This window comes from Otolemur garnettii, unplaced genomic scaffold (assembly GCF_000181295.1).
Source record: "Otolemur garnettii isolate 467f Iridium unplaced genomic scaffold, OtoGar3 scaffold00103, whole genome shotgun sequence".
NCBI classification, from domain to species: Eukaryota; Metazoa; Chordata; class Mammalia; order Primates; family Galagidae; genus Otolemur; species Otolemur garnettii.
This window is the reverse complement of record NW_003852498.1, coordinates 6473541-6495959: the sequence shown is the minus strand read 5'-3', so window position 1 is coordinate 6495959 and position 22419 is coordinate 6473541. Positions and strand designations below refer to the sequence as shown.

At 39.2% G+C, this 22419-nt stretch overlaps 1 protein-coding gene across 2 annotated transcripts in view; it reads right to left on the bottom strand.

Annotated features, from left to right (window-relative positions):
* Positions 1 to 12166: 12166 nt before the first annotated feature.
* LOC100957765 (cytochrome P450 2U1) overlaps positions 12167 to 22419 on the bottom strand; it is an 18883-nt gene continuing 8630 nt past the window's right edge. Inside the window, exons 2-5 of one of the 2 annotated variants that reach the window (XM_003796345.3) lie at positions 20325 to 20960; positions 18189 to 18350; positions 16759 to 16926; positions 12167 to 15512 (exon numbers count right to left, since the gene is read on the bottom strand). In XM_003796345.3, coding sequence (XP_003796393.1) covers positions 15334 to 15512; positions 16759 to 16926; positions 18189 to 18350; positions 20325 to 20960 — 1145 coding nt within the window. In that variant the 3' untranslated portion in view covers positions 12167 to 15333. The remainder of the gene's footprint in view (positions 15513 to 16758; positions 16927 to 18188; positions 18351 to 20324; positions 20961 to 22419) is intronic. The other variant, XM_023517036.1, reaches the window with a different exon arrangement.

Below are 22419 nucleotides of genomic sequence, written 5' to 3'. Positions count from 1 at the left end.
GACAGTGTTACATTTAAATAACTAAAGTCCATTAAGTGCTAGACTATAGCGAATGCAAAAACCTAAGGGAATAGAAATGAAGAAGGAAGATTACACGAAGAAACCTAGTAACTTTAAGAACTGGTACATTCCTGAAAAAAGAATTCTATGCAGAGGAAGCAGAACATATAAAGGCAGAAACATAAGAAATTATTGTAGTAGGAAAAGGAGGTGAGAAATTAGATGTGATTAGAGGTGAAGCTAGGATGCTAGTTTAGGAGGATAATTGTTTAAGTGGGTTTTAACTTTTAGTTCTCATGTAGAAGTTGTGTCTAAAGTAAGACCAAACATAGTCTATTCACAGAATTGTCGTATATTTTTTAAATGAAAGTTGTGTGTGATATATAACATGATGCCTGAGTGTGATATATTTTCAGATCTGTGATTTGTTTGCCTCGAAAAAGAGAGAATAACTACTTGTCTTAGTCCATTCTAGCTGCTATAAAAATGCCATTAATTGGGTGGATTATATGGTAGAAGCAAGAGAAATTTATTTCTCACAGTTCTGGAGTCTGGGAAGTTCATGTTCAGGGAACCAGCAGATTTGATGTCTGGGAGGGCCCACTTCCTGATGCACATGCAGTTCCTTCTCATTGTAACCTCACATTGTGGAAGGAGCAAGTGAGCTCTCTTAGGCACTAATCCAGTCATGAAGGTCTGCCCTCATGACCTACTTTCCTCCCTAAGGCTCAACTCCAAATATTGTCACATGAGGATTCAACATACGAACTTTGGGAGGCCACAAACATTCACATTACAGTACCATTGTAGTAGTTGTTAGTGATTCTCTAATCTGAGGCCACCCATAGTATGGTACAATGCAGTAAAGCTGCAATGTAAAGTAAGGAGCACTAGTCTGAGAATTCAGAGACCTGAAAGCCACTGGTCTGCTATATGACCTTCTGTAGACACTTATGCTCCTTTGGCTCCAGTGTTGTTATCTGTTAGAAGAAATGGTTAGACAAATAACTCTTCAGCTATAAGGGTCTAACTCCACTTACTGTCTTCTGAAGCAGGAGGGCCACCCCTGTTCCTTCTCCTGCCTCGTACTAATCAGATGACAGTTACAATAGAATCATTCTTCTTTGCTAGGACTGCCGGTCTCTTCCCAAGTGTGGCCTTGGGCTTTCAGGACCCCAGTGATAAGTTCTCTGGTCCCTGCTTTGCACCCATACCCTATTGGGATTGTGCTTCCTTTTTCTCTGCAGAAAAAGTAAAATACTGGAAAGCATGACCCTGGTGACTGAACCAACTCAGAGACAGCAAGGGCTTTGGCAAAGGGAAGGGCAGGCACAGAGAACAGAGTAAGTAATGACTTTTTATTTTTCTTCAATGAATGGATAATTGTACTTTAAAATAGATTATAAAAGAGATATTATTTAACAACATACGTGGTATTGGGTCCTGAGTAAAGTAGGTCCTTTGCCTCCAACAAAGCAGTGGTAGGCAAAAAATATCCAACCTTCCTGGTCTTTGTGCTTTATGAAGTAGGCAGGCAGAGAGAGCCAAGCTGATAGTCTTTACATTGGCAGGTGATGGGCACATTGACACAAGGACAGGGTTTCTTAACAATCAGTAGTTTTGTGGGTCAGGAGTCATTGAATAAGTTGGAATCTTCCTTCCATTTGTGGCAAATTAATGATTTCTGGTTTATTGGGGGGGGGGTAAAAACTTAATGCCACCTCTCCCGGTTTTTGTTGAGCAATTTTTAAATTTCATGTGGCAGAAAACCAGAAACTGTGGCTGCTCAGGGTGGCCAGCAGCATAACCCAGAAAGTTCAGCCATAAGCTTACCTACAGGCCAGCCATGGTGGCTTACTAGACTGAGGTGGGAGGGCTGCTTGAGCCGAGGAGTTTGAGACCAGTGTGAGCAACGTAGCCAGAACCCGTCTGTAAAAAATATAAAAATTAGCCAGGTGTGGTGGCTCTCCTGCATTATCCCAGCTGCTCAGGAGGCTATGATAACAGGATTGCTTGAGCCCAGGAGTTTGAGGTTGCAATGAGCTATAATGAGACAGACACCACTGCACTCAGGTGGGCAACAGAGTGAAACCCTATCATGTTTAAAAAAAAAAAAAGCTTCTAGTACAAAATTGATGATGGTTGACATTTCCACTCTTATCAGCAGAGTTTTCAAGGAAATAAGCATATGATTTGTGTAGTTCAGACATGCAATTAATTTAGAAAGGCATAGTCATATATTTTTATACCCAGTTGAGATTCTCTCTCAGGATGACTTAAGAAACATATATGGCAAAATCTGCACTGGAAAAGTTCACAGATAAATTTATTCTCTTGAGCGTTTAGAAAGAGATTTATCATGACAGCCTTGGTTTTTCTTATCACGCTAGCCGTTCTCTTCCTGCCAGCTGCTCTCCACCTGCATTTCCCCTACTTGGAAAGCCTGTGTCTCACTCCTGAGCCTTACAGCACTCCCAAATCACAAGCTGAAACTAAAGGCTAAGTTTGAAACATAGAACTCCGGGGAACAAAGTAGTAAAAACACCCTTAAAATGAACATGTGTCTAAAATGATAAAATGCTGCCTTTGGGGGAAAAGATGATGTGTAGTACAGCTGATGCAATCTCGAGTCAGAGTTTTCATCGTATTTTAAAATCTGGGTGAGAGTTTAGTTGGACTCTGATCCTAAGGAGATGAAATGTTCATTCTACCCCAAACATATATTTTGCACACAGAGAGAGACAGATGCCTATTTTACCGTAAGCATTAATAGTATAGGGCAGTGTTTTTCAACCTTTTTCATGTCACGGCACACTTGAACTTCTGCTGCACACTTAAATTATGTTGATTTAAAAAAGTAAAAAAAAAAACCAAAAAAACAAAGGATGTCCTTTGCTTTGAGTTTCTTTCAAAAATAATTTAATTAATGATCTTTAAAAATGTTTGTGACATATCTATGCTCCTCTCAAAGCACACTAGTGTGTCATGGCACACCACTTGAAAATCACTGGTTTGGGGGATTCCTTGAATGGAAGTTTAGGATTCTTTTTCTCTTTCATAGGAAGTGAATGATTTCTAAATTATTAAGAATGAACTGTATTTTTAACCTCAGCCGACAGTCTCCAAAATGCTTACGTGAGATCACAAGATGCACCAAGTGGGACAGTGATGATAGTGCAATATAAATACGTTACCACCCAAGCGGAAATGACTGATAGGATGTGTCCTTTTATGCAAATTAGACCTTTTGATGTTTCTTCTTAGGATTCCCATTGATTAACTTTAACAATAATTTTAATAATGAAGGCCCTTTGAGCAATTTCTATATATACTTGCTTATGTTAAATGATTTTCCAACACTTATTGAGCCCATTTCTATGTTCTATACTGTTCTAGGTACTTCACTAAAGTACTAATTCACTAAATTCGCTAAATCCTCAAAATAACCCTATGTGGTAGGTACTAAGGTACCTCTCTTTTGTGGGTAAGGAGACTGAGGCCCAGAGAAGTTTAGAAACTTAGCCAATGTCACACATTGAAGGAATATTTGACCAGCAGAGTTCAAATCTAGGACAATCTGTTTTCAGAGCTCATGTTCTTGACCATGTGCTGTTTTGCCTCTTCATAACAACCTTAAGGCTTTTGTGCTGTCCTCACCTAAAAAAGTGAAGAAACTGAGGTTTGAAGCACTTAAGCCTTTTATCAAATGTAACTTACCTCATAACTGACCAGATTTTAGTAAAAACTGACCAGCCTCAGCTTTGAACCTTCTCTGACCTCAAGGTTCCCATGTTTTTCATAATTTCATACTTCTTAGAAAGCAACCCTACTACAGGAGAAAATAAATGGGGGTTCTTTCTAGTGAATATTAGATGTTTAAATTTGGAACTTCTGCTGTCGTACTAATATCACAAAAGTTAAACAGATTAATTTATTTGGAGATTTTTACTAAAGAACTCGAAAGCTGCCAGTTCCCCACAGCGATTCCCAGGACTTCTACCTGAAGACTCTGTAGGAGTCAGGTGTTTTATATCAGCAATTTTCACCATGTGGACTCTTGCTTCTCAAACACAAACATCCATTTTTAATTACCTACTGGTCACCTCTCCTTGGAAACCCCTCACATACTTCAAATGTAACTTATCAAAATTTGAGCCTATTATTTCCGACCCCCACAAACCCTTCAGCCCCTCTTGCATTTGGTATCTCAGATTGAGATGGCCCCCCCACCACAGGCATCCTCCTTCCTCCTCACCACTCCACATTAGCAAAGCCTTCCTCCCTCCCCTCCCTGACCTTTTATCTCTGTTCCTACTTGCTGGCATTTTATTGCAGCCTTTGCCTCTTGTGTTAAAGCTGTTCCCATTTCTGACGTGTCTTGCTATGACTAATGTCCCATCATTGCAGTCCAGACTCCACATTCTTCTCAGATTGATAGTCACAAAGTAGAAATCAGATCACTGTACTCCCCTTCTTTTAAAAGCTTTATCCTGACCCCAATACGCTACACTCACCTAATTTCCTCTATTCCTTCTCAAGTACCTTAAATTCTAGCCACAAAGACCCAGAGTTACTTATCCTAACTTCTGAATTATCTCTCCTATCATAACAGCAGTGTTGTAAGTGCTTTCTAGAGGGTAATGCAAGGAGCTGTGGGAGGGGACTAGGTGTGGTGGGGGCAGGAAGCAGAGGAGTCACAGGGGAACAGTTAACGTTGAATGAATGCTCAGTTTGCCAGACACTGTGCCAAGCATCTCACATGTATTTTCTCATCTAACTCCATAACTTTTAAAAAGGATGTCACTATTTTTTTATTCTCATTTTGCTTATGGTACAACTGAGACTTAGAATAGAAAATGACTTGCTTGAGGCCTACTAGGTAGGAAGTACAGAGCCAGGTCTTGAACTCAGATCTCCTGAGTACAAAGTTGTTGCTTTTAATAAGCCTGCTAAACTACAAAATAAAGATGTTATAAAAACTCTAAGGGGCTTTTGTCATAGGTCCAGTTGTACATTGCACAAAGATCCTGCTATTGAGACAGTGATGATTTCCCAGGGTGAAAGGCAATATGAAAAATGTCTTGTCAGTCTTGTCAGGAGAATGGGAGAAGCTGCCTCAAATACACCCCCAAGTGACAGAGACTGTGGGCTTTTACAAGAGGAGCTCTGTGCCATAGGGCAGGTCCTGGTGTAACTAACAAGGGTTCACTTGCATTAAGGGCAGGTTGTGGGGTGTGGGAAGTCATTAGAAGTATGCACAGAGGCCTTCAGAATCTCAACTCCTTTGTCGTGCAGACAATCCACCATTTCTGAGAAATAACTCAAAAGTTCAAGTAGTTAAGGGAGAGGATTAAAGAAAATATATAGGGGTCATTGAAATTTGTTCAGGGAGCTGGTTACAACTCCTTTTTCCTTTTTGGTTCATTCTTCAATCTTGGGGAATAAGGACATGAACCTGTCTGGCTGCTTCCTGCTGATGGGTTATAGTTGGGAGAATAATAATAAAACTATGGGGCTGTTCTTCATACATGTTGTTGAGTTGCCACACTCTCCCCACAAGGCAGTAAAGTATGTCAGTAGAAGTGTGCATCCCCTTTTGGGATCCCTCTAGGATAATGTTGGCCCAGTATCCATAAGATGGAATTTTCATCCCCAATTCCCCTAGTCACTCATGAAAATAGTTTTAGAAAACTAGTTTAATGGGCACTTTTGACCTGTTATAGACTGAAAAGTGGGTGTTAAGCATTTCTAACGAGCAAGTATCCCCTATTCGTTAAGCTGTTTAGATAATCTTAGACCCAAGGAGTTTTTTCCATTGACCCCATAGAAAAAAATATACCCAGAGCACAAACTGTTCCTGATCCTCTTTGTCCTTCTGTTAGCTCGCATGTTATCATTCATGACATACTATTATATAAATAGGGGGCCTCTGGCCATCCAATTGGAAGGAGAGGATTAAGGCCAATTGGTTGGACAATTGCTAGGCTACTCTTTTGACCCTCACATGTGCCATAAACAGTTCTCTGATGTCCCCAGTAGTGCATGATACCTACCCCCTGGGCAGTAAAATGGCTTTTAATCTCTCAATTTCTGGTCCATTTTAAATTTTGTTTTCAGAGGTAAAACACCCATGCTTCTTGCAAATAGATTTACAAGCATGTACTACTATAAAGGTATACTTAGTCTAGTTAGTGCTGGATTGATGTCCTGGGCTTGTGTCTTTATTACTTGTTGGCTGGTAACGACAGCATACCCAGCTCTAGCATTGTTCCAGTTTCATAAAGCTTTTTCTGTTCATAAAGAGCTCCTCTCCTCCTGTGGGTTCAACAGAGGCTGATCAGTCCAATCTGGGCAACTGGAATATACTTGGTTGATAATTTGAATGCAATAATGGGCTGGGGAACAAGCATTATTTGACAAAGTAACTTGATGTTTACCACACTGGCCAAAAGTCTCCTTTGTATTCTAAATAAGTGTGAACAGTTACTGGTTGCTGGGGGTAAACTTTGCAGCTTCCTGCAAAATATCACAAGTAGCAGCAACCCCTCTCAAACAAGTTAGCTATCCTTTTGTATCCTCTCTAATTACTCAGAGAGTAATTACTCACTTATTACCCCCAAAAGTTTGTGTCAGGAGCCCTTGTCTACACTTTACATCTATGTACTTGGTCACACATATTTCCTGAAATTGAAGAGGGTTTATTTTTTTTCATACAATTACATTTCTTGTTAACAAGGAAGAATATAAACAGCTTATACAGCTAAGTGGTGTTAAATTAATCCCAGGCCCCTAGAGAAAATACAACTTTCTTTTTTTTTTTTTTTCTCGAGACAGAGTCTCAAGCTGTCACCCTGGGTAGAGTACCATGGTGTCATAGCTCACAGCACCCTCCAACTCTTGGGCTCAAGCAGTCTTCCTGCCTCAGTTTTTCTATAAAAATAGAAAAATACTATAAAGTAGAGATGGGGGGGCCTCGATTTTGGTCAGGATGGTCTCGAATTTGTCAGCTTAAGCTATCCACCTATCTCAGCCTCCCAGAGTGCTAGGATTACAGGCGTGAGCCACTGCACTCATCCATAAATTCAACTTTCAATGTAACTTTTGCCTTTAAGATTTTTAATAGGAGACTGGGTAGAGTAGCTCACACTTGTAATCCTACCACTCTGGGAGGTCAAGGCAGGTAGATTGCTTGAGCTCAGGAGTTCAAGACCATCCTGAGCAAGACTGAGACTCTGTCTTCAAAAATAGCAGGGCACTGTAGTGGGAGCCTATAGTCACACTGGAGAGGCTGAGGCAAGAGGGTTGCTTGAGCCCAAAAGTTTGAGGTTGGTGTGACTCTACCTTTCTTCAGCCACAGGAGGGCAGCAAAGAGCTGTTTGAATTGTTTGAATACGCTTCTACAATACAGTATTTTAAATCTGATGCTGGTAGCATTTATTATTATTATTATTTATTAATTTTGCAGTTTTTGGCTGGGCCAGGTTTGAACCCACCAACCCCCATATATGGGGCCGGCACCCTACTCCTTTTAGCCACAGGCACCACCCACATTTTTTTATTTTTAAAGACATTTCTGGGCCTTTCTTTAAGTGTACATGGGAGAGGAAACTACAAGCTTAGATTTTCATTTAGGCAAAATCCTTCATTTTAACATATTAACAGTGTTTGGCTGATACTAGCCATTCAACTTATCTCTCAAATGAATAAATGAATAGCTTAAAACTGATGGATATTTAAAAACAATACCATTTAACTTAGGTGCTTGAAACAATAGGAAGTAAGGATCCTACCTTTGATTGCTTAAAATTTCCTCTTGTTCTCAATCTTTTTTTTTTTTTTCTTTAAACCATGTGTTAGACTCAGAACATGTAGATTTTCTTCTGGATCTAAGAGTCACCACACTCATTTGACTTCTAATCCCTCCATCGCTTCATCTATTATGAGACTAAAATCATCTCTAATTAAAAAACTCTATTCTGGTTGTGTGTGGGAGGAGCAGCAAACAAACAAACAAAAGACCCAAAGGATTCTACCTTATCATCATTTTAGACTAAAGAATTTTTCAATTAAAAATGCTCAGTATGCTTCACTTAGAGCTATTGAAGTGTTCATTTTATAGATGAATATTAAGATATCATAACTAAATAGGCTCTGTTGTAAGAAATCATAATCATAACTCAGTTCCTACAGATGCACAATTCAAAACCTAGCAGAAAAGTGTTTATTTTTAAAGACACAGGTATTCATTCTAGAAAATTTGAGAGACATAGAAAATAATAAGAAATCAACCATTTGAATCTTAAATCATATCGTGTCCCTTTTCTGCTCAAAAGTCTCTGTGGCTCCCTTTCTATCAGGTAAAAGCCCAAGTTTTCCTCGCTTCCCTGACATGATCTTGTCTCTGTCCTGTTCTTTCCTGCTTGTTCTGTTAGACTGACTGCCTCCCTGCTGGTCCTTGGGTTCCAGGCCATTCCTGCTTTGAGGCCTCTGTCCCTGCCATCCCCTCTCCTTAGGATGTTCATTCCCTAGATATGGGCAGGGCTCACTCCCCTGCCTTGTCTCTTAACCCAGAATCACCTTCCTAGTGAGACTTTCTAGACTCCCCTTCCCTAAAATTGCTACCTATCTCTGACATTTTTTACATTTTATTTTTCCTGGTTTTATTTTTCTTCTTCATATTTGTCACTAACATTCTGCATTTGTCTTATTCATTCACATTTTTTATTTCTTTCAGGAATTAACCTCCTTATGTCACAGATTTTCATTTTGTTCACCACTGTGCCCCAACATCCACAATAGCATTCATGATTATCTTATGCAAGGATGAATGTGGCTATGCTATTGCCTGTAGGTTTAAGTCCTTGGACACTTTGCTCTTTATTATTATTTTTTTTTGAAGCAAGGTCTCCCTCTGTAGCCTGGGCTAGAGTGCAGTGATGTCTAGATGAGCTAGACAGCCCAGAGAGCTAGAGAGCCTACATGTCATCTTGGGCTCAAGCAATCCTCCTGTCTCAGCCTCTTGAGTAGCTGGGACTACAGGCTTAGGCTACTACACCCAGCTAATTTTTCAACTTTTAGTAGAGACCATTCTCACTCTTGCTCAGGTTGGTCTCCAGAGCTCAAGCAATCCTCCCACTTTGGCCTCCCAGAGTGCTAAGATTAGGGACAAGAGCCACTGTCCCCAGCCTCTTTTTTTTTTTCTCTCTTTTCTCTTCTGCTGTAAAATACATTGCTGCAATGAGTAACTTTTCCCACTCTTTCACACAGTTAATACCATTATTATTATTATTATTAAGATAAGGTCTCACTTTATCACCCAGGCTGGAATGTAGTGATATGATCATAGCTTACTGCTTACTTATCTTTAACTCCTGGGCACAAGTGATCCTCCTGCCTCAGTCTCTCAAGAAGCCAGGATAGAGGTGTGGGCCACTAACACCCAGCTAATTTTAAATTTTTTTTTGTAGAGATAGGATCTTATAATGATGTCCAGGCTGTTCTCAATTCCTGGCCTCCAGTAATTCTCTGCCCTTGGCTGTTGTTATCTTAGAATTAAAATTGTTGGGGTCAAATGATATAAATACTTACATTTAAAAATAATTCTGGCATTATTTTTGAGTTACAGAAAAATTATAAAAGTGGCACAGAGTTCCCATATTTCCTTTGCCCAACGTCCACTAATTTTGACACTTATATAACCCTTGTTGATTTGTCAAAACTAAGAAATTAACATTGGCACAGTACTATTAACTATAGGTTTCATTTAAATTCACCAGTTTTCAGTATTTTCTGGCTGGGCATGGTGGCTCATGCCTGTAATTCTAGCACTCTGGGAGGCCAAGGCTGGTGGATTGCTTGAGCTTCAGGAGTTCAAGACCAGCCTGAGCAAGAACGAGACCCCGTCTCTACTAAAAATAAATAACTAAAAAAAGAAAAACTGTGGCACGTGCCTGTAGTCAGCTACCTGGAAGGCTGAGGCAAGAGAATTGCTCAAGCCCAAGAGTTCGAGCTATTTACCCATGGCACTCTACCCAGGGCAACAGAGTGAGGCTCTGTCTCAAAAAATAAAATAATAATAATAATAAAAACTTTAGTATTTTTCTTCTTCAAAAAATGTCTTTAAAGTTTGATGGTTAATAAGAGTGTCTCACTGTAATATTAAATATTTGCATTTTGATGAGTTTGAAAATTATATTTTTGGCTGTTAGCATTTTTAAAAATGTTTGTACCTTTTGCCTATTTTTAAAATTAGAGTGTTCCACCTCTGAAATATAACACTTACAGTTCAGTAATAGAACTACTATATTATAGAATATGGATATGCCGTGTATACTATATAGCATAGAAATACTGATTTATAAGCACTTTATATAGGCTATTCATTTTTGTCAAGGCTGATAAACGTATTTTTCCATAATTTTGAAATACATGGGTTTTCTGTTTTTATGTCATCAAATCTATTGTTTTAGTTTTGTGATTTATTCTATTACTTTTTTAAAGATTTGGTTTTTCTTTCGTTTTTTTTTTTGCAGTTCTTGGCTGAACCCACCACCTCCCGTATATGGGGCCGGCGCCCTATTCCTTTGAGCCACAGGCGCCGCCCCTGGGTTTTTCTTTTTTAACAGCTTTATTAAGGTATAATTGATAAAAATTGCACATATTTAAGGTGTCCAACTTGATGTTGTGATATATGTATACATTGTGAAATGATTTCCCCAATCCAGCTAGTTAACATGAGCTACCCAGTCATATAGTTAATATCTTCTTTTGTGGTAAAGACATGTAATCTACCCTCTTAGAAAATTTCAAGTATCCAATCAGTAATTTTAACTGTAGCCACCATGCTTTACCAGATTTATGCTTTCACGCTGCTATTTAGTGTTTTGTTTTCAATTTGACGAATCTCCTTAAGCATTCATTTCTCATAAGCCAGGTCTAATGGTGACAAACTCCCTCAGTTTTATCTCAGAACAACGTACATTTTTAAAGGTTAGTTTTGTCAAGTATAGTATTTCTATTTGGCAGTTTTTTCCTTTAGTACTTTGGATACATTATTCCACTCTACCCTGGCCTGTAAGGATTATGCTGAGCAATCTGCTGACCGTCTTATGGATAATTATCCTTATCCCTTAATGGAAACTGATGAAGCTCTCAAATACTGATGCAGAGGGAAGAAATTCTAGGAACATATTTCAATCATGATAATAGCTTAATGAGGTTAACTACTTAGCTAATAAAGCCACTTTGCTACTGAACAAATACACCACTTAAATGAATTTGGTTGCTAAAAACAATGCAGCAAAACTGAAGTCAATTTGAGGGTGTCAAGTTACTGCATCTTCTGTGTCGCCCGTTATCACTACTGCTATTTCAACGGAAACACCCAGCCTATTCCAACGGCTCTGGTGTCACAGCCTCAATTAACAAGGCAACAGGCAGAAAAGACAAGTTATCCCCTCTCTAGCTTACAGGGTCAAAAATCCCCTTGCTTGAAACTCACTTCATTCGGTACCCTCTCTGGTGAGGCATAGGACATCCTTACATCCTCACAGGCTAGAGGTGTGAGAGACTGTGGAAAACCAACTATATAAATAAACAGGGAGGCTGTGGTTAGTGACAAGGGCTCTGGAGGAAATAGATTGGGTAATGAGATTAGGGAGTCTGCCGGAAAAGGCCACGTTAAATCGGCACATTGTGGGAGACCTCTCTGAGGAGATGACCTTTGAGCTGTGGCCTCAGGAGAAAGAGTGGGATGTGGGAAAAGCTGGAATGGGACTCATCCCTAAGCAAAAAAGGGTTCAGGTATTAAAGACCTCTTTTTACTGAGCTAGGAAGTGTACAAGAGATAAGCACTCTCACTGTGAGATAATACTTCACCCCGTGGGCTTGTGTAGATCCATCCTTTTCTCATTTAGGACTGGGCTTTATCAAAATTTGAGCTACAATATAGTCCTGTAATTTCACTCTGAGTGGAAATGTTAAAAGAATAACCCCCCACCCCCCACCCCCATGGATCTAAAGACTATGCTTATATTACATTGTGGTCATCTTCTCTTTGCAGTCCTAGACCATTTTCCATGCCTTAACTTGACATTTGGTAAAACAAAATTTTGTTTAGCAATTAAAATAAAGCAAAGAACCAGATATGACACTATCTCCATTAAAGTAAAAAGTTTAATAAAAGCATCAGAAACTAAAGATGAGGACTAAACGCTAGACATCAGACAGACTTATAAAACAAAGTACAATTACTTTTATAATTCAAATAAACTATGAAGTACAAAATCGTAAAATGCCAACATGTATGAGAAAAGCATTAACAGTCCTTTCAGCAATTTACCATATAAAGATGTCTTTAAAGTGCTATAGTTTGAGACATCTTATTTTAAAGTTTAATAAACATCTGTTTTCAACATAATCTCACAAAAAGCCCAAGTTTTTTTTTTTTTTCCTCTAGCTACAAAGTCTTTGGTCAGAAATACTGAAAATACATATAAAAATTGAGGAGTAATAAACTTGTTATGGTAAGTTATTAGTGCAGTTCAAAAGCGTATGAACTCCATTTCAAGAACAAACTGCCTTGTTCAAGGTACAGAGTCATCCACACTTTCGTCATCCATCTGAAATCTATACAAGCTCTCCATTCACTTAGTTCCTCTTAATTTAGTCTATTACCTTTTAAACAAACAAACAAAATCCCCCCAATCTTCCAGGTACCTGAAGTTTAGCCTGGATTTCATTTATCTACATTGAAAGTGTTTCCAAGTATATTTCTAAAAAGGAAAAGAGCAGTGTGATAGATAATATAAAGAATATAGATTCAAAAGTCTATCAATACCTGATTATGTAATATTCAGTTCTTTCCTCATCCTCTTATGTTTGTATTAAGCAGTTATTATTTCCATTTCTTGCACATGCAGATGTCTGCCTAAAAATGCTCTAAGTCAAAGGAGAAATCTAGCCTTGCATTCAAAATTGCCCTAGAATGCCACTCACAGACTAAGAAGATCTGACAACCCGAAGGGTGGCTAAAAACAGATGAAGTCAGAGGTTAGGGAGATGTGGTGTCTCCACTGACGTGAAAACAGAGCAAGGAAAAATGAGTAAGTCACAGGAGGCCTTGCTGATTCAAGTTCAGAATTTTGTCTTTTTTCTTTTTGTTGAACTCTCAAAGTAACAACCACTCTGGATCTTTTCTTGCCCCCTTCTCTATGGATAAGAATGGCAGTAGCTGCTTCCCTCCTTTAGGAAAGTAACTAAAAGGCCCCTGGGCATGGCCTAGTCTTCAGCTGCCTGGAGCTTACATTCTGTGTCGTATTTAAAGAGCTAAGGCACCATTCTCAGTTTGTTCAAAATGGTTGTTTTAAATGATGAACAAAAGTAAAAGTCCAGTAATTTTTTTTAAACTGACTTTAATTGACATTAAAAAATAACACACTGATTTTTTTTATTACCTTTAAGCAACAAAAATGCGACCTGTAGTCTCTCAAATGGGATGAGATTTTCCCCATAAGTACACTTCTTAACTCATTCACAAGTTGACTGGACATCCCTTAGGCACTGTACGACACCCTCCTCTCTACACCCCAGGCCTTAATGAAGAAAGATACACATACCTATAGCTGCCGCTAAGGGGTAGCCTGCTGTAAGATGAAGCAGTGGCAGCACTGAGAAGTAGTTCAGAACGCGCCCTCTAGTGACAGAAACCAGTAGGTTCAAACCCAGTGATGCTGCTTTTTAATTACTTGGTTTAACTTCTCTAAGCCTCAGCTTCACCAGCTACAATATGGCATCCTCTTAATAGAATTTCTGTAGGAAGTACATACAAGCAAAGCATTCAGTATGGCATCAGCACAAGGAAAGGCTTGGAAAATGGTTGCTCATATTATTACTGTGATTACTTCTGTACATGGAGTACTGTGGGAAAATAAAGGAAATGGGTGTTCATTCTTTGGAGCACGATCTCACTGGGGAAAATTCTGGTGTACTAAGCAGGACAAAGACTGCTTTGACATTTAGCATCCTGGCCCTAAGGGACCACAAGGTCAGTAGCACCTCAATCATTATGATAACCAAAAAACATACTCACGTATTTCAAATTCCCATGACTGGGCTTACCATCCCTGTTGAGAAGTGCTGTTATGGAAGGGTATTCAAGGATCAGATACATTGGGCCTGGTAGCAGGGTTAACAGGAAAGGAATATTAGATAGAGGATGAAAGAAGAAACCTTTCCTGATGAATCTGAGTATAACTCCCAAAGCCACCCTTCAGGCCTTAAAGTCAAAGGGTAGAACTACATCTTTACTAACAATATCTCAGGAGAAATGAATTATACAGCAAAGAGATGGCTCTCTCTAGTAACCCCTAGACAAAGTTATGTTAGTATGTATAATATTGTTAGTGAGATAAAAGAGACTAATTGAGAAATAAGTAACATTAAATCTATAAAAATAAAAATTATACTCAAGTCCAAAAAGAAAAAAAAGAAAGAACTACATCTTTGCAAATATTTCAGCAGGAAGGAATTTTGCAGATGAAACTACTTCTTTAGCCAGGCTCACTGTTCATGTAGTTGAACTAGAAGGCAGACATATAAATTTAGACAGTAATTTCAGAGGGGATTTTTAACAATCTTAATTTCTTTTTTCCTCTGTATACCAGACAAGGGCCACTTCATCCCATAACTACAAAAAGTAAAAACTAAAATCATAAACAAAAGGTAACAATAACAGAACAAGGTCAAAGAAACTAGCATAGAATCTGGGCTAAGAAAAGTTCTACCTCAGTATTACCCCCCAAATCTACCATCCCTCTCTAATAAAGTGTTCCAGGTTGAATACCACTTTCATGTTGCCATAGGTCTTAATAAGCCAGAAGGAAGATCTTCTCTTACTCCTGAATTTCTTCTCCAGAATTTAACGGCATTTTTGTGATATCAGAAAATATTTGAGGCATTTGACCTTCATCAGTACCGAGAGGTAGAAAAAAGGCAAGTGGTGTTACCCTCATGTCACACATGAGATGTCTGAGGCACTGAGCAATGACAAGATAGGCTTATTGGTAGAAGTCACTGCAAATAAAATCCAGATTTCCTGTTTCCTTGGTGGTTTGGTCCCCCTTCCCCAAATCACAGACATGCATTACTAACGTGGCCAAAGTATCCAGCAGAGGAATCCTCGGAAAATTTCTTTGGGCTCTACCCTTTATCCAGTCTGTCTCTAATTGGAGCCTAACTTGGATATGGAAGAATCTGTTTAGAAGGACACAGATTTATATATTTTATAATTATTCATTTATGTATCTTTTTGCCATCTTTTCTTGGAGATGCTCTTCATCTCTTAGAAATGATTATGTTAAATGGATGTGGGGCTAACGTTAGACCAAATCTTCCAGTCAGGATGGGCTTCTCAGAATTCTTAGGTAAGGCAAACGTGAAGCTCTGCATCAGGCTCACAAACATCAGGAATAATTCCATCTTTGCCAGTTGCTCTCCCATACACACCCGCTTCCCTAGAAATGAGTTCAGAAAAAAAGTTAAGGATTATGCTACCATCCCTTTTCCTATTTCAAAAGTACAAATTTATATAAAATGTCTAAATTGAGCATTTTAAATGCAGATACAGAGAGTTTAAAAATAAAATTGCCATATAAACCATCCACAGCACATGCTGATCAGACTTTCACATACCAAGTTCACGTTTTGACTCCTACTTACAGGAGCCTATCTCATCCTAGACAGGAGCTACAGACAGATCCAATGTGGCAGCTCAGCTGTCTCTTCCATGCCTACTTATCTCTTTTCTTAACTCTTACCTGGAAGATGATAGGGCAGAAAGTCAGATAAGAATCTCTAAAGCAGGCTTGGTTCCAGTGGCTCAGCAGCTAGAGTGCCAGCCAGGAGCTGGTGGGTTCGAACCCAGCCTGGGCCTGCCAAACAATGACAACTACAACCAAAAAATAGCCAGGCATTGTGGCGGGCACCTGTAGTCCCAGCTATTTGGAAGGACAAGAATCTCCCTTGGAGGCAAGAGAATTGCTTAAGTCCAAGAGTTTGAGGTTGCTGTGAGCTGTGACACCATGAGGGTGCCAAAGTGAGACTCTGTTTCAAACAACAACAACAAAAAACAGAATCTCTAGAGCAAGGGTGTCTAGTCTTTTTTTCCCTTTACCTTACATTGGAAGAATAAGAGTTGTCTTGGGCTATGCATTAAATACACAAACACTAATGAAAACTGATTAGTAAAAAAAAAAATAAAAACAAAGGCCTGTGCATACTTTTTCTGATATCAGACATCACAGATATGCAAAATAAACTCCTCACAAAATCAACAAGTAGCCTGCAGGCCACAGGCTGTATACCCCTTTCCTAGAATCTTTCTTTTTCCATAGAAAGAATCCTGTGTTCCTAATCTAGGAACCTAAAACAGGAACTGCTAAAATTAGGTGAACCCACACTCTCACCCATTAGACCAGCAGAAGTTCAGAAGTTGCTCTTAACTCCAATAGTCCCCTGGGGCCCAAAAAACTGGGGGTAGACTGGTTACTAGAAAGGAAGATATCTGGTCATATTTAAAGATTTAAAGCCAATTGCTTACATTTTATTTTTAAAATATGAAATAAACATAGTGGAGATACATTATCTAAATTATCACTTATATTAGCTTACCAGGAAAGAGAGATTTTAAAAACAACATAAGATTCTTTTAGCTCTACTTCTTTTTGAAATTATGACTTAAAAAATAAAAGTTGAACTGACCTATCCCAAAGGGAATAAAGGTTTCTTTTTTAATAAGTTGTCCTTGGTCATCCAGAAATCGATTAGGGTAGAAATCCTCTGGTTTCTCCCAAATGGCTGGGTCTCTGTGTACTGACCATAAGTTGGGCAAGATCATTGTGCCTTTAGGAATGTTATACCCTTGGAGCACTAAGACAAACAAACAAAAGAAAACCACAGTGTTTAACACACCTTTACTTATAGTTCTAAGCATTACTATTTTAAAAAAAAGGAGTTATATACCTAGTATCTTAATTGGCTGAGACTAAACTCTGAGATACTTGAGGGCAGGGATAAGATCTTAATAGTTGGCATCCTTCTCTCCACATCATCCCAGGACCCAGCCTGAGACAGGACATAGCACACCATCCCAGGACCCAGCCTGAGATAGAACATAGGAGTCACCTTAATGGATGTTGAATGAATGAATGAATGAAATCAAAACATAAAAACCTCACAATTAAAACACTACAATAATAGGGCATTCAAGTATACTTTTCCTAAGAATTACAAATTCCTAATATTTGCATAAATATAGTCATTTATGTCCATACAGCAATATGATGAGGAAGGTAAACTAAGATAAAGAGTTTTACAGGGAAGCCAACCTTGGTTTTTACCAACTGGCAAGTTAATATACACTCTCTAAACAGTGCCCAAAAGATACTGTACACACAGTGCATCTAATTTGTACCAAAAAAAAAAAAAACCCTGTAAAGCGATCCAGCGTCATTTCATTTGTAAACAATTGCATCCTATAACTGTCTTAAAGGTAGATGAAGCCCATTATATTATGGGCTATCTCCAGAAGAGGAATTAAGAATTCCTTATTAATAGGGATATTTAAAAACAGTTTGGCCATGACCAAATGGACATGTTTCACTGTAGGTGAGAGGCTGAAGCAGTTGATGATCCTAGAATCAGGTGAGCTCTTCTAGTTCTTTAATATTTATTCTATGACTACAAAATTTTAAAGATTGAAGTAAGATAACTTTCAACTAAAATCCTTAATTCCACATTTAAACTCATTGTTCCTACCTCCATGGAAAGGACTAAGAAGTGCCTTTGTCAATTCTGGAGTTCTTTTTCTGCCAACGTGGCTGATTTAAATCGCAGTATTTATTCGTTTTGCAGTATAAGCATGTGTGCTGTGAAGGCTAGAGAGCTATTAATAAAACTAAGCAGTGCTGGAATGCCAGCACAACTAATAATGGACAACTGAGGGCTGAAACATTCCCTGGACGTTTATCTACAACACAGTGCCAAAAAGCACAGAAGGATCAAACTAGACAACAGTCACCATACCCCTTACCTCAACACACTAGATCTTCACCATACCCCTCACCTCAACACACTAGATCGCGGGGCTGTGCTTCTCCCAAGGCCATTCAAGGGGAAGACCCTGGACTTGCCTGTTCTCTCCGAGGTCATATGAGGAATGGCAAGCGGCACCACCACAGTCAGCCTCTGTACCTCCATGATGGTGGCTTCAGTGTAAGGCATCTGGGCCTTGTCTGTGAGGGAAGGGGCTCGGTTGGGACCAATGACCCTTTCGATTTCTTCATGAACCTTTTCTATACAAAAAGGAAAGAAGCAACCGGAAGATAAGCCCAGAAGAGAGTTAGGATGGCCCATCCTATGCCCATCACCACTTACAACTGATAATTTGGCAGCACAGACCTGGTTCTGACTCAGGGAAGTGAAGCCGTGGTCGGACAGTCCAAGTAGAGACATCCCCAGAGAAACTGTGCCACCCTGTGACTTTGAAGGAGGATAGCAGAATACTCTGGATTCAGGAGCACCTCAGTAACACTCTCATGTGAGCTTGGGACTGACTCCCTAAGTAGACTGTGCCAACATGCTGGCTTTCACCAACTAACAAGTTAATATACACTCTCTAAACCAGTGGTTCTCAACCTTCCTATTGCTGTGACCCTTTAATACAGTTCCTCATGTTGTGGTGACCCCCAACCATAAAATGATTTTCATTGCTACTTCATAACTAATTTTGCTACTGTTATGAATCATAATGTAAACATCTGATATGCAGGATATATTTAGGGGGCCCCTGTGAAAGGGTCATTGGACCCCCAAAGGGGTCACAACCCACAGGTTGAGAACTGCTGCTCTAAACAATGCCCAAAGCTCAAGATGGCCCTCAATTATCCCCACTCTTGGGCTTCACATTCTTGTGCAGTCCCCTCCCTCATTGTTCAAAGTTGGTCTACAAGACTAACAATAAGGTAGAAGTGAAGGCATGTCAATTCTAAGATCAGGTTATAAAACATCCTCATCTTCACCATTCACTCTCTCTTAGGTTACTCACTTTGTGAAAAGGTCAGGTTAAGGAGCTGTGCTATGGCCAATAATCATGTGGACAGCCATCTTAGAAATGGATCCTTCTGCTCCAGTCAAGTCTACAGATGACTGCAGACCCTGCCAACATCCTGACAGTAACTTCATGAGACCCCCTAAATTGGAACCACCCACTTTAAGCTCCTTCTGGACTCCTGACCTCCAGAGACTATGAGACATAATAAATGCTGGTTATTTTAAGTGACTAAATTTTAGGATAAGTCATTACTCAGCAATACTTGACTAATATAGGTAGGCACAATCCCATCTATGGTAAGCAGAGTAACGCCCCCTCCAAGATGTCCACACTGTTAATCTGTAACACATAAACATGGTACCTTACATGGGACGATATTGATGTGATTAAATTAAGAACCTAGAGATCCAGAGATTATCTAGATGTGTCCATCTAAGTTCATGGGTTTTAAAATCAGAGAACACTGCCCTCATGAACTCAGAGTCAGAGGGAGCTGTGACTGGAAGCGTGGTCAGAAAGAGGCAGCACTGCTGGCTTCAAAGCCGGAGGAAGAAGTCCATGAGCCATGGAAGGTGGAAACAGCACATAAATGGGTTTTCCCTGAGAGCCTCCGGAGAGGAATGCAGACCTGCCAACATCTTGATTTTTAGCCCAGTGAAAGACATAGCAGACTTCCAATGTATAAAACTATAAGATAGCAGATTTGTGCTGTTTTAAGCCATTAAATTTGTGGTAATTTGTTATATCAGCAACAGAAACTAACACACCACAATTCCCAATATTCTTCCACTGTTAAATGCCACCAACATTCACTATTCATCAGTGCTATGAACTGGCTATGACTTGTGAGTCACACAACTTCTCTGGGTCTCTGTTTTCCATTTTCAGAACAAGATGAATGGGTTCAGACAAGCATTATGATTTCCTTCAGCTCTAGAATGTTCTTCTCTAAAGGTCTCTCACCATCATAGATTTCACACAGAATCAGCCCTTTCAGAGATTAAAGCAGGAATAAGCAAGTTATGGCATTAATCCCACTGTCTAGAAGCTTGGGGTTTCACTGTTAATACCTTACCCACACTCTATGAGACTGAAGTATTTGTTTTCCAACCTGAAAACATTGCTTAGTGCTCAGAGCCACCAGATCACTGAAGTTGTTAATCCTGATTTAAATAACCTGGTTTTGCCATGAATACAGGAAACATTTTTTAATTACCTTGTACGTCGGGGTTCAGTGACATATATAACAGGCACCAAAGCAAAGAGTTAGTTGTAGTATCAGTCCCAGCAATGAAAAGATCCCCAATGATATAAAACAAGTAATCTTCATTAAAACTGCTGTTGCTGTTATTTTTCCTCTCCTCCTCCATGTGGAGAAGGTACATGTCTATGAAGTCCTGAGGGTTCTCTCCATTCAGAGACTCTTGATGGTCTTTGATGATTTTTTTAAGGAAACTAGTTATATCCTTTTCAATCTGTCTTAATTCCTTAAATGGTCCAAAGGGAAGGTAATAAAGCCAGGAGCATATGTTAACCAGGAGGAGCTGGCTGTTCAGGGAGATTTCTAACCCTCGTGACATAAAACCAAGCATTTCCTTAAACTCACTATTGGTATAATCGAAGCGCTGGCCAAAGCACAAGGAGCAAATGATGTTAGAGACAGCATTGCTGATGATGGGGGAAGGACAGAAGGGCTCTTCTCCATGCTTCTGCATTTCCTCTTTCACATATTTGAACTCCTCAATAATCTTGGGCTCCAAACTGAGCTTGCCTAACCCAAAATGACGAAGAGTTGAATGAGAGAACTTCCGCTGTTGTCTCCACACTGGACCGTAATGTGCAAACACAACCCCTGCAAAGGGACACCAGGAAAGGAAGGTAAGAGAGCATTTCAGACAATAGGGAACAGAACCAGGAAGCTTATTCGCATTTGTCAAGTTTCTGATCAAAGTTCATACACAGATAAAGACTACTAGTCCAGAAGAATGACTAGCAAAGTTTAATTATAAAGATAGTATGTTTCTAATAACAAAAAAATCACATCTAATTAAATTAGGAGAATTTTCTTTGTAGCTTATTATTATAGATAGTAACTCCTGGTGAAATGAAAAACTCTAAGTTTCCAAAGTTAGAGGGCATTTCAAAGTCCTATATTTCACAAGAGTGAATCCAGGCTTAGAAAATACTTTCAGCTAGATAAACCTATATTCTAAACGCTTGCTTACATTCTGAACATTCTAAACCAAAGTATAACTGACTGACATGAAGGTAGAGGCCACACCTGCTTGTGCTCACCATTAAAATCCCGGCTTCTGGCAGAATGCTCTGTACATAAAATGAGGTTAAATATAATATTAGCTGACTAAATGAATAGCCCTACAAGATAAGAACCACTGGCCATCAACGCTTGGAATCTAGTAACTGGCAGGTCATCTAAAACATCTGTTGTTGGCAACAGCACTGATCTGAAAACATCTGAGCTCACTAAAGGCTCCACAATACATCCTACTTGGTTCTCACTTCTACATTTCCCACCATCAAACCAACAAAGCTGCTGCTAGAGGTTGCATCAAATTGTCCTTCAAAGATTCATTGTTTCTTGTCCCCTATTTCATCCTCCTATTTTCCATGTTGTGCTTTATCATTTCAGCCAGTTGTCCTCCCTTCCCACATCATTTCTGAATTCTTACTATGTGCCAGTGGATACAGCTGCAAATGAAACAAAGGCTTTATTCAATGGTTAAGTCTTTTCATACTCTTCAATACTCTATAAAAATGTCTTTCAATATAAACATCCATGTGGTCTAGTGTATCACACAATTATCAGTTCCATTTTCCCCCTTGGAGTCCTCCAAATGTCTGCTCAAATCTGCAGTGTTACTCTCTTGGCCTTCTGCTTAGCTGTTGTTATTTCTGTTTGTCAGCACTTAGGAATTTTCTTAGACCTTTCTGTGTAGGAAGCCATTTCCTCGATCCTATGTCTTCTTTCCTGTTTTACTTCCTCAGTTTGCTGAAGCACATCCTCCAGTAGTTTCTGAGAAAAGATGCATAGAAGGAAAATTTCTATTTTGCAGGCCTAAAAAAATCTAGTTATTCTACCATTGGACTTCCTCAGAATTTTGAAGACACTGCTAAGAGTGGACTGATGAGTCATAAAATATGTACATTTTAACATAACTGAACATTGTTAAATTACTCTCCAAAGTGAACAATACATAGAAAGTATATAACTAGAAGTATATAAATCTTCTCATTTGTTCCAAATGGTTGCCATCACTTGATACTTGCCAATGTTTTTATTTTTGCCAATC